This window comes from Schistocerca americana, chromosome 4, assembly GCF_021461395.2.
Source record: "Schistocerca americana isolate TAMUIC-IGC-003095 chromosome 4, iqSchAmer2.1, whole genome shotgun sequence".
Taxonomy (NCBI): domain Eukaryota; kingdom Metazoa; phylum Arthropoda; class Insecta; order Orthoptera; family Acrididae; genus Schistocerca; species Schistocerca americana.
In genome coordinates, this window is record NC_060122.1 from 38,572,541 (window position 1) to 38,585,919 (window position 13,379).

Genomic DNA, 13,379 nt, shown 5'->3' on the forward strand with positions numbered 1-13,379 from the left:
CTACTATAGGGGTAACTACCAATAATTTTTGCACTTATTCCTCAGAGCTTGTGAAAGACATGATGAGGCTGCCCGTTGGCATGAGTTGCCACCTGCTACCTTGCAGGAACCATTAATTAAAATCAATCACTCCGACACTAGCTCACTCCTGTTTGGGTTACTCGTGTAGAGTACCTATATCTCTACCATTCTATCTGCAGTCACTGAGCTGTGCTGTTACATTTGGAATTTCTTTTCAAAATGCACTGGCAACAGTAAGCTCAGCATTAAGTTGCAAGGGGCCTCTATTCACACTCTCCTCAAGGCACACATAATGATGATAGAGTGATATGTAGTTGCCTGAGACAATGTTGTATTTAGTTAGTAAATGTGCTAATTATCTGATACTATGTTTAATTTTATAGTGTTCCATACCTTGATGTTTTATTAATGTGATATTCTGTATGGTCCACTTCCTGGTTTTGACATTATTGTACTCCTGTGTAGCCTCCTGCTCCCTTTCAACACTTTTCACTGCTTCCCACTTTTGGAGGATTTGCACTGTTATGTTGCCAACCCTACTTGGCCATTTGAGGTGATGACAGCCTCTGTGGCTCCAATTTTTGTATTATATACCTAATGAAAGGATGAAAAACTACACTAAAAGTCAGATAGAGACTAGACATGGCATACTTTGAGCAGCTTATTTTCTTCTGCTACCGGCACATTCGCAGTTGTCTGTGCTGCCAAATATCGGTGTGCAAGTGCTGCTGCTCGCTATTAGGATAATTTTAGTTCGCCCCTATCTACTGCACAGCTACCTGTGTTATCCTTTGGTACTTTTTTTCTGAAGAAGAGTAGTCCCTGCCTATACTCTCCCAGTAATAACTGTTCACCGTCTTATCTATTCCTGCCAAGAGGTGTGTCACCTCCGTTCACACTATGTCAACCAGTCTCTCTCTCCAACACTCTCTAGTGAGAATGAACCCTCTCCAAATCTACCAATCCAACATGAAGTTGATGCAATATTATGTTGCTACCTTTAAAATGCTGCCCTTCACGCAATCCCAAAATGCTCCAACTAAACTGTTATAGTTTTATGTTCTTGGAACCCTGGCAAGGGTGCAAGCAGAATCACTCATATTGACTAAGTGACTGACTGCTCAAATGCAGCCATTACACCTGTGCTGCAAATGGGATTAGCTTTATGTTTCATGGTATGACAACCTATCTGTGTTGACCTTCAGAAGAAGGTTTTTCTCCCTCATGTGACCTGATGATTTCAACTTGTATCCCATATTCTGTAAATTTTGCACAGAGCAGTTGTTACCTCCGATTTACGGCACAAAAACACCAACGCCTTATCTAGCATTCACCCAGACCTAACTCCCAAAGCAGCAATCCATCCTGCCCTCTTAATTTACATCGTTCCTACAACCTGTACGGCCAATACAGTAGCGATACAGCAAAGGTATGTAGTGCACAATATGAAGATTGCCTGTGTCACTGGGGGACTGTTTAGTCCCCCTTAAACATCCCAACAACCACCACCACCTGTGTCACTATGGTTTGGATGAAAGATCATCAATCCTAAACCAGTTCAGAAATTATCTTCTCCTATCACTCACTCACACAATTTCCTTCAAACAAACTTCTAACCCAACCTTGCCCTAAGCTTGGTGCTGAATTGCTTAGCTTAACTTACAGTTACATTTATGGTAATGGTCTTCCTGTAAAGCACTGTCTTGTCAGTCCGTTAATATTGGAATTTGTGTGGAAATTGAACCTTACCCCATAAGCATCCCAGATTAACATTGTCAAATGCTATAGTCTACTATGACTATGTTATGATATCCTACCAACCAGTTGCCCCAGTGTGGCATTATCGCTCCCTCCTGTAAACTATCTGCTCAGTTGGAATAACACTTTAACATTAAACTGAAACCATTTTACTGTATGTAACAGACTTAACTGACTTACCTTTAGAGGCATGCTCCTGGAACAGTCGATTGGTGCCACTTAACATTACCAACGTGCTATTGTGTGTGTTGAAGATTGACACCAGCAGAAATATAAGTCAACTGTGACAATGCCTAGGTGTTTCTACTACTACAGTCCTAGAGTTGTTTGGTGTTATCCTCTGGTTTTTATACAAAACAGGTTATTGTAAATGTCCTTGTAAGCCACTGCAACCTGTTGTTCCTGAGTGCCAGCCACCAGGCTATTTTACCAGCCAATGAAGCAAGTACTAAAGTACAACCTCCCCCCCCCCCCCCCCTCCCGCCAAACAGATATGTAAGGATAGTCATTATGTTATTCATGTGAAGTAATTTTTAAAGGGAGTCTTGAGTTCAATTTTTTTCATTTTTGAATGTCGTGGTCAAAGCTAAATTTAATGTTATTAGTAATGGAACAAAGTAGTGTTTTTCGCTACTGGATGTGTAGTAGATGAAAGGGAAGAAAACCTTCTTTCTTTGTGTAAATATCCACCAGATGAAGGGTTGCAGTTTTTGGGGACCGTACTGGGGTTTATTCCATCCCAGTAGGTGCTGCCAGCCACTACACCTGTGCAGTCCCACTGCATTGCGCAGCTGTACATTGAGGTCTACTTTGCACCACCACAGCTAAGTGGCCTGAGTCCTGGACTACAACATTTCACAACCCTCTGCCCTTGCACACAGCACTGTCACCCACTAGCTCGCCATCTAATTGTGTCAGGCAAGCTGTAGCAAGGCCACAAACTACAAAATTCTAACTTTGTGATAACCAAAGAGACAATTTATTGTATCGACAATGATACACTGTGAGCTTTATATGGAGTCATATTTTAAGAACTGAAATATGCCCCAATACTTGCAAAGAAGTATCAAAATATTAAATCCTTCCTTAGTTCCAAGACTCCATTTCAAGCTGGAGTCAAAAGTTTTCTATCATTTAATCTCACTTAATATTTGTCGATCATTTAACAATCATACCTAACACATGCAGAAATGGGAAGGATGTGTGGGTGCCATCCACATTGGAGAGGATAGACATGATAAACAGTTCCGAAAAGAAAATAAAAAATTTCTCTTTATTCAGTACCTAGCTTGGACTCTGAGCAACTGCCCATGGTGGCGAGCTTTCAACATGGGATGATGACTTGTTAAAAGAGTTCCCATAGTGTGTGGTGCTGTATAAGGAACATGCAAAGATGTCGCCGTCTCTTGTTCACTGGCATTTGTCCTATTAACACGTTCCTTTTCCACTCCCTCATGCCACGAGTTAGACTTCCACGATCTGTAATTTGGGTTCTTGTGATCACCTCTCCCCTTCTCAAGGTATCAATGTATGCCCTCTTTTGGAAAAAACCTCCTCAGGCATCAGGCAGTTTTTTTGGCAGTTAATCTCTTGTCGATCATTTGACCACCTAAATCTGCGTGCCTGCTCCCCCACCTCTCATAACTATCCGCAGATAACTTTTAAAAGAGTGTGACACATTTAAATAATTGGGATGCATTTTTAGAACAGAAAAGAATGAAAACGTGAAACTAAGGCAAGGATCGCAGTGGCAAACAGAGGATAATTTTGGCTAAAGAGACGTGCTGCGCGGTTTTGAGGAGTTTTAAAATCAGACTATACCAGAGTGTAATTCTCCCAATAGCTCTTTACAAGTCTAAAACAGTTATATTAAGAGCACTGCTGGTCTTTGGGAGAAAGATATTAAGGAAAAAGATATACATAAAATTAAAAGCATACGTCAGTGATCACGTAGGCTTATTCTGTTAGTTTTCAGGAGAGGACAACCAAGTTCTGTTATTGACTTTATTTGTCTATTACTTCACAAGGTTTTTATATATAAAAACAAAGATGAGGTGACTTACCGAACAAAAGCGCTGGCAGGTCGATAGATACACAAACAAACACAAACATACACACAAAATTCAAGCTTTCGCAACAAACTGTTGCCTCATCAGGAAAGAGGGAAGGAGAGGGGAAGACGAAAGGAAGTGGGTTTTAAGGGAGAGGGTAAGGAGTCATTCCAATCCCAGGAGCGGAAAGACTTACCTTAGGGGGAAAAAAGGACAGGTATACACTAGCACACACGCACATATCCATCCACACATACAGACACAAGCAGACATGTCTGCTTGTGTCTGTATGTGTGGATGGATATGTGCGTGTGTGCTAGTGTATACCTGTCCTTTTTTCCCCCTAAGGTAAGTCTTTCCGCTCCTGGGATTGGAATGACTCCTTACCCTCTCCCTTAAAACCCACTTCCTTTCGTCTTCCCCTCTCCTTCCCTCTTTCCTGATGAGGCAACAGTTTGTTGCAAAAGCTTGAATTTTGTGTGTATGTTTGTGTTTGTTTGTGTATCTATCGACCTGCCAGCGCTTTTGTTCGGTAAGTCACCTCATCTTTGTTTTTATATATAATTTTTCCCACGTGGAATGTTTCCTTCCATTATATTGACTTCACAAGGTTTTTTTTTTCCTCCTTCAAAAAATTAAGACAGATTGCAGAAGTGAAAGGACCGATTTGTGATCCTGTACATGTCAGCTACCAATATATGAAGATTGTGACCTATATTCCAAGCCTCTGGACAAGAGTTTCCTTAATATTTTATTCTCTCACGTATTGTTTTTAATCAAACTTTCCCACTAAAAATCACCGTGTGTTTATCAGGCAGCTTCTGGTGCCTTTTGGACCTTTCAACACAATTATACAATTCTAAACTTTTATCACTTCTCTTCCAAATCACAATAATTAGTTTATAGTACTTTGTTGTAAATCTTGTATAATTTTGCAATCAATTTCTAAATGCTTATTTATCTTCTCTTAAAACAATTCTGTGTCATTCTTTGCTTGTCTAACCTTGTTTTCTTAGCCTACAAAATGTTCATCTTGTTGTGTGTAAGTCTAAGTTCACTTAATTTATTGTTTCTACAAATTTACACTGACTGTTTCTACTAAGTAATTTCTAGTTATGTCGATGTTACAGGACATTTCTCTCCTTAGATGCAAAATAATTTTATTGTAAGCATCACATGTAAGAAAATGTGAAGACATTTTACTATTTTGCTCATTAGTGATCTTATTTAGTGAATCTCAAGCTGTATATGTAATAACTCCATTGTTTGTTATTAGCATTTAGTTTGTCAAGTATTCAAAATATTCTGCAACATATTTTTTAAATTTTTTTAGGGCTACCTGTAAATCTTTTAATCTTTTCTTCAAAAGGAGAAGGAGAAGAAGAAAAATACAACCATCGAGCCGGTGCGACTATGTATAAAGTGCGCTAAATACAAATAAAATTGTTTTGCACCATTCCACTGCTTTTGCGCAACTGCGAGCCCATACCTATTCCTTCAGTATTGTTTCAGCTAATACACTGATAAACGAAACAATGGAAAATCCAGGATGGAATGTAACAATACGAGAGAAGAAAAGTTGCTATTCACCATATAGCGGAGATGCTGAGTTGTGATAGGCACAATAAAAAGATTCACACAATCATAGCTTCCGGCCATTAAAGCCTTTGTCAGCAGTACACACACACACACACACACACACACTCACTCTCTCTCTCTCTCTCTCTCTCTCTCTCTCACGCAAGTGCAACTTGCACACATGTCTACAGTCTCAGAGAGCTGAAACTATACTGCGAGCAGCAGCACCAGTGCATGATGGGAGTGGCGACTGGGTGGGTGTAAGGAGGAGGCAGGGGCAGTGAGAGGGAGGGGTAGTATGGTGGGGGTGGCGGACCGTGAAGTGTTGCAGTTTAGACGGGGAGCAGGAGAGAAGTTGCGGAGGGGGTAGGGGGTAAGCAGCAGAAAGGAGAGAAATTAAAAGACTGGGTGTGGCGGTGAAATGACGGCTGTGTAGTGCTGGAATGAGAACAGGGAGGGGGCTGGATGGGTGAGGTCAGTGACTAACGAAGGTTAAGGACAGGAGGGTAACGGGAACGTAGGATGTACTGCAGGGGAAAGTTCCCACCTGCGCAATTCCAAAAAGCTGGTGTTGGTGGGAAGGATCCATATGGCACAGGCTGTGAAGCAGTCACTGGGATGAGGGGTATCATGTTTGGCAGCGTGTTCAGCTACAGAGTGGTCCACTTGTTTTTTGGCCACAGTTTGTCGGTGGCCGTTCAAGCGGACAGACAGCTTTTTGGTTGTCATGCCTACATAGAATGCAGCACAGTGGTTGCAGCTTAGCTTGTAAATCACATGACTGGTTTCACAGGTAACCCTGCATTTGATGGGATAGGTGATGTTAGTGACTGGACTAGAGTAGGTGGTGGTAGGAGGATGTATGGGACAGGTCTTGCATCTATGTCGATTACAGGGGTACAAGCCATGAGGTAAGGGATTGGGAACAGGGGTCGTGTAAGGATGGACAAGTATATTGTGTAGGTTCGGTGGGCAGCAGAATACCATGGTAGAAGGGGTGGGAAGGATAGTGGGTAGGTCACTTCTCATTTCAGGGCACGACGAGAGGTAATTGAAACCCTGGCGGAGAATGTAATTCAGTTGCTTCAGTCCCGGATGGTACTGAGTTACAAGGGGAATGCTTCTCTGTGGCCAGACTGTGGGACTTCAGGAGGTGGTGGGAGACTGGAAAGATAAGGCACGGGAGATATGTTTTTGTACAAGGATGAGAGGATAATTACGGTCAGTGAAGGCTTCAGTGAGACCCTCGGTATATTTAGAGAGGGACTGCTCATCACTGCAGATGCGACGACCACGGGTGGCTAGGCTGTACGGAAGGGACTTCTTGATATGAAACGGGTGGCCGCTGTCAAACTGGAGGTATTGCTGGTGGTTAGTAGGTCTGATATGGACAGAGGTACTGATGTTGCCATCTCTGAGGTGGAGGTCAACATCTAGGAAGGTGACTTGTTGGGTTGAGTAGGACCAGGTGAAGCAAATGGGGGAGAAGTTGTTGAGCTTCTGGAGGAATAAGGTGTCCTCACCTTCAATCCAGATAGCAAAGATGTCATCAATGAATCTGAACCAGGTGAGGGGTTTAGGATTCTGGATTTTTAGGAAGGATTCCTCTAGATGGCCCATGAAGAGGTTAGCATAGGATGGTGCAATGCGGGCGCCGTACCGTGGATTAGTTTGTAGGTAATGCCTCTAAAGGAGAAGTAATTGTGGGTGAGGACACAGTTGGTCATGGAGAATAGGAAGGAGGTTTGGAAAACATAGGGCACCTAGAAGGGTAGTGTTCGATAGCAGTAAGGCCATGGGCATTAGGAATGTTAGTGTACAGGGAGATGGCATCAATAGTGACGAGCAGGGCACCGTGTGATAAAGGGAAAGGAACTGTGGAGAGTCGGTCGAGGAAATGATTGGTATGTTTTATATTCGATGATAGGTTCCAGATAATAGGTTGAAGGTGTTGGTCTATGAAAGCAGAAATTCTCTCAGTGGGGGCACAGTAACCGGCCACAATGGGGCGTCCTGGGTGGTTGGGTTTATGGACTTTAGGAAGCATGTAGAAGGTGCGAGTGCGGGGAGTGGTAGGGTTAAGTAGAGAGATGGACTCTGGGGAGAGGTTCTGGGATGGGACTAAAGATTTGAGTAGTGACTGGAGATCCTGCTGGATTGTTGGAATGGGATCACTGTGGCGTGGTTTGCAATCTATGCAAGAAAATGACCCACATTACCAGCTAGCAGCACAATGAGGCAGTTGCCTACAAGACAATGAGCAATCGAATAAACGGGTGGCTGGAATCTAATGCAGCAGCACTGTTTAATGTTTCGGGTGTGTCATTACTGTAGAGTAACACCTGTCCGTGGTGACAGTTCATATAATGAAAGTTATTTCATTGTTGTTTATTAAACAGCAGTGTAGCACATATTATGTAAGTTTGTTTTATCATTGTTTAATTAAACACCTGCTCATGTTATGAAAAGAATTTCTGTAATGCTTTATCATTAACTTTAAAAATCAAACAATGGAATCCCTCCCCATTCCTCCCCCTCCCCACCCCAGCCGCCTCCTTACCCCCACCCAGTCGCCACTCCCATTGCTGCTCGCAATGTGGTTTCAGCTCTCTGAGACTGCAAATATGTGTGTGTGTGTGTGTGTGTGTGTGTGTGTGTGTGTGTGTGTGTGTGTGTGTGTGGGTGGGTGGGTGGGTGGGTGGGTGCGCGCGCGTCTACTGCTGACAAAAGCCTTTATGGCCGAAAGCTATAATTGTGTGAACCTTTTTGTTGTGCCTATCGCGGCCTCAGCATCTCCGCTATATAGTGAGTAGCAACTTTCCTTCTCTGGTACTGTTATCATTAACTTTCATAGTCTCCTGTAATATTTCTTTAATCAAGTGCGTATTTCCTGACTTCACCTTTCTCATTTAAATGTTTTGAACTTAAAACAATTTCAACAATTTGCAAAAACTACATGCTAACAATTTTAACAGCTGCTAGTTTAATTGTTCCTCTATCACTATGGGGTTTTAGAATGCTTCCACAATTCTGTACATATATTCATATTTCACACATCAGTTTTACACAACCTATACTGTTCGTGACATTAAACAATTCCCACACACACACATGACCACTGTTGTCACTGGGTACTTGTGTCTTACTCTGGTCAGTGTGCTACAAATCAAGCTTAAAAAAACCTCCATTACTTTATATGTGGTTCAGTAAAGAACAAACATTTTAGCAGCTTTCAAACAAGTAATAAGAGGTTTCTACATTATATATAGCAAATAATGAGATATTAAAATGTTAAACATATTTTTAAAAAATCTGTAAGATACTTAGGTTGGTTAATAGGTGCCTGAGAAAGACTAAATATTATGAATTGTACCTTATGGCAGGATTTTCCATCACTTGAATTTCTTTCTTGATTTTATGGAGCCGAATTCGAAGTTCTATTAGGTTGCAAGCTTTATTTTCATCCAAACTATCTTCATTGTCAATATCGTCTATATTTTCTTCCAAATCAGAAATTTTGTTCTGTATTACACGAGCCTCTGACAACAGTGACATGATATTTTCAACCATTTCACATGGTATTTTTCCAGACTTCATATCATAGTACCTACACATGTTGAATGTGGACGTATCTGCGATTAATATTCACACTTCATAATGCAGCATAAAATTCAGCTAAACAAGCAAATTCCACAAAAGTTTTGTGATGCCATTTTGCATCCAAACATTTAACATAATTTTATCTGTAATGACTATTTTAAGTGAACTGATAAAGTTTTCATATTCATACTCAATGTGTACAAAGTTGGTGATAATGTAAATATACCCAATCCTTCTAAACTGTATTATCACTTATAGTGCAATAATGTTTCAGAAAATAGTCAACATGAAAAAATAAATAAATAAATAAAAAAATTAACTAAAATTTAAAAAATTTTAACAATCTGTTTGCAATGCAATGAAGTTGTCACATTTCTGAGAGCCACATATAAATACTTTTCCTTTCTGGACTCAAAGGAGATGAATAAACTATTTCAAACTGACACTGAACTCAAAAACATTCCACTAAGCAGTGTTACCTAGAAGGTAGTATGATTACCAAAAGAAAACTGTAGTACTGAAAGACATATGAAACATGGTAGAATTTAAGGTATGTAGCAGTAACATTGGAAAAATCCTTGTCCAAAGCTTATCAACTGTTCAAAAACTCAGGAAAAAACCTCACAATTTAGCAATGGCTCAATCAGTGCAGCCTGCCTCTGCCAACAAATATGCCTATTTCAGGTCATTTTAATGGAACTGCTGACTCAATGAAATAGTGAAAGAAAATGCTGATTACAAATTGTCATTCCTCTCCTCAACTCCTTAATATCATCATTAGCAGCAGCAGTTGTATGCCCACCTAGTGACAAAATCATGAAACATGATTCTCAGAAGAAGTTTCAGAGTTGTTCCATGACTTTTCCTCATGTTCTACGACTGTCGTGTTACAACAGTCCAAGTCCCAGGTTCCCTATCAAAATGGGGAATGTGCGACAATGTTGTGCGACTTATTGTAGTCGGTACATTTTCTGAGTCAACTTCTATTTGATTGCAGTGAAGACAACATCAAATATAATTGATGTTTCAGGCCCTCTCAGGTCTGGAATGCAATATCTCAAGACCGGAAAAATAGAGGCAAAAGGAGGGATGCTATGGGACATTTGGTGAAAAATCATGAAACGTCCAAAACACAAAATAGAAAAAATACACAAGTTAATAACCACAATTCAAGAGACAACAGAAGAAGCTGTGAGGGGGAGGCAGTTTTTCTCCAAAAAAAGTGAAATTTATTAGGTCATCGCTCATTTTAATTTTTCCTTCAAAACATGGAATCTGGAGGAAGCCAGCATTTGTATTGTGATAAAGATGGATATCAACCATAAATGTAGCCCATAAACTTGTATACTTTAAAAAAAATAAAAAAACAATTATAAAAATAAAACATAATGCCAACAAAAGTCCCGATTCACTGTGGAATCTTTTGAAATCTGTTCTTCAATCATCTGCACAATGGTTTTAAAATTGGCAGGGTACATTCTTTAAAACTTTCTGAAAGCCATATTCTCTTCTATGGTACTTTTAATTTTTCAATAAGATTCATCATCATTTGTGGTTTTCAATGGTCAAAATCTGGAATGGATAGTCACTGCATTATCACGTTGCTCCATGTTGCTAGCTCTTGAAAAAGAGTCCTGCATTATATAACATTCTTACTACTTTTAAATTATCTATTATTCTCATAAGTTCATTTTGCTTGTCTTATTTGGACAACTAAGATCAGATGGCTGCGTAATTCTAATACTATTTAGGACATGCACAATGAATACATTGTCACCTTATGTCCATGTATGTACTGGCTGACACTTATGTAAAACGACAGCAGCAGCACAACTATGGTTTGGTAGGTTCCCGCATGATTTCTAGAAAACAGTTGTCTTAAAGGCTCTTCATCCCACCAGAATATTGTTTTACAATGTTTGCTTCCTCTCTATCTTTATATTGATTTTTATTTTTTATTTGAGGTACTGCATTCTACCAACAAACACCGACTTCTAACTGAAATCATTTGTTTCCAAAGAGAGTTCATTATTATCCATGCCAACACAGGCTGAAAAATGGTTACACCCAAAACTAATATTCCTAGCAACATCGACTGTGATGGTGTTATCCTAACACATTATGTTCCGCAATGGCAGACTGCCAATGCACAATATCACAGTTCGTTTTTGGAGCATCTTTACGCATCTTTCTGCGCAACCCACCCGACAATGTGCGGATGCATACAGTGCAAGCTGTGGCTGCTCTGTTTGGTTGATGGGACTGGGAAGTATTGTACCATTCACCATAATCCCCAGACGTAAGTCATTGTGACTGATTTGATTCCAAAGATGAAGGAACCAGTACATGGCATTCACTTCAGAACTGTTCCAGAGATTCGACAGGCATTAGACTGCTCCATTTGCACCATCAACAAAACAGGCTCTGCTAAAGGTATACTACGCCTTCCACATCGCTGGCAACAGGTTTTACACAATACTGGTGACTACTTTGAAGGACAGGAACAGGTGCAAACATGTAACTCTTTTGTATCGATTGTGAATGTCAATAATTCCATTTTCACTTTTTACACAAACAATCAGTTTTGTAAAGGCTCTAAAAAGAAATTTTCTTCTGTCTCATACCAGTCCAATGATATAATGTGCACAGGTATCTTCTCTCATAGTGTAAATGTGTGTCACATCAACCATGCTACAAAAAGGTGATAGTACTGTCAGACAAACTGATATGAAACTTACAGGTTTAGTCGTTCATTGAGATGTGCATCAATCCAATTCTGGCTATTATCTTCAGTGTCCCATGGAAACCATAAGTGGTTATAAAAAAACCTACAAAATGAAAATTTATTGATAAGTAATTACAATGTAAGACACAATACAGGATGTTTCAAAAAGGACTTTCCAACTTTGAAAACTTTAACTATTAGCCAACTGAATATTATTTCACTCTCACTAATAAACAACGAAATGTAACTTCAAAGGACTGAGTGATATAGAATGTTGACACAATCAGGAACATACATTTATTTGCAAGGTGTGGCATATTATTAGCATCAAACGGCTGGCTGCCTCTCATACTGGGACAAGGAAGAGCTAAGTTGGTGAATGAGTTACTTCGTTACTTGTTCCATACATCAAATTCACAATAAATGTTCAAGGTGGAATGTGTCAACAGAATTAATATATAACACTTACATTCCAATTAAGAATAAATAAATAAACAATAAAAATAATACTACTTGGAAAAAAATAATATTTATATGGCTACATGTTGGCCATTTACAGGTTTTTTCCACAAAAAGCTGCATATTTCGCCCCTTTCTGTACCAGAGATATATTCATTAAAGAGTAATGCACACCATTTTCCTTTCTAGTGTTGTCCTTGTGAAATCTCCGTTACTCTCAAATTCAGGCAGATAGCTGATAACAAATCTCTTAAGGGACCAAAGGAGCCATGAGACTGTGGTTAATATTTCCTGCTGCTTAATGAGATTCATGCAAGATTTTTGTGTCTGAACACTGCATATAATTATAATTCCTTTCTTTTATGTGACTAATACTTTTTGCCCGAGTGAGGAGTTAATTGTTTCATTTATTGGACTACAAATATACATTGATGTGACATCAAATGATATGAGGGTTGCTCAGTCTGGTATGTGTATGTTCTTAATTCTGTCTACTTGAGTTTTCCAGGCTCCTGTTGTTATCAAAAGTGTACAATTTTTTTAGTAATGTCTGTGTCTGTTGGGTGAATGGCTCTGAGCACTATGGGACTTAACATCTGAGGTCATCAGTCCCCTAGAACTTAGAGCTACTTAAACCTAACTAACCGAAGGACATCACACACATCCATGCCCGAGGCAGGATTCGAACATGCAAGTGTAGCGGACGCGCGGTTCTAGACTGTAGCACCTATAACCGCTCGGCTACCCCGGTCGGCTGTTGGGTGAGGTGGTAGGATGCAGCACTTCGGAAGTTGATGAAAGGCCTTAGTGGGATATTATCCTTTTGAACCTTTGGCAGGGAATTTAGGATGGGTGCTTTTGGCTTTTTCTGTGTGATCCTTTTTACCTGGCCTTTTGAGAATGTATTTTTGATGTTTTTCAGTGTCTGCTGAATGTTTGTCTGGTACCTTGCTTTTGGGTCACTGGAACTTTTCATCCATAATTACAGTAATATTCTCTTTGTCTGCTCATGTTACTATGGCATTGTTCTGTTTTAATTTTTGTTTTAGCTTGTTGGCTGTGATTTCCTCTGATAATGATGATAATAATAATAATAACAAATAACATTTGCTATACATGGATGATATAAAACTACTGGCAGCAACAAATCAGCAACTCAACCAATTACTAAAAGATAACAGAAGTAT

General features: G+C 39.8%; 1 protein-coding gene across 3 annotated transcripts in view; it reads right to left on the reverse strand.

The window, feature by feature from the left end:
* LOC124612645 (protein nessun dorma-like) overlaps positions 1-13,379 on the reverse strand; it is a 232,980-nt gene that overhangs the window by 94,996 nt on the left and 124,605 nt on the right. For 2 of the 3 annotated variants that reach the window (XM_047140947.1, XM_047140949.1), the window contains 2 exons: positions 11,747-11,836; positions 8,782-9,015 (listed from right to left, as the gene is read on the reverse strand). In XM_047140947.1, the coding sequence (XP_046996903.1) occupies positions 8,782-9,015; positions 11,747-11,836 (324 nt within the window). The remainder of the gene's footprint in view (positions 1-8,781; positions 9,016-11,746; positions 11,837-13,379) is intronic. The other variant, XM_047140948.1, reaches the window with a different exon arrangement.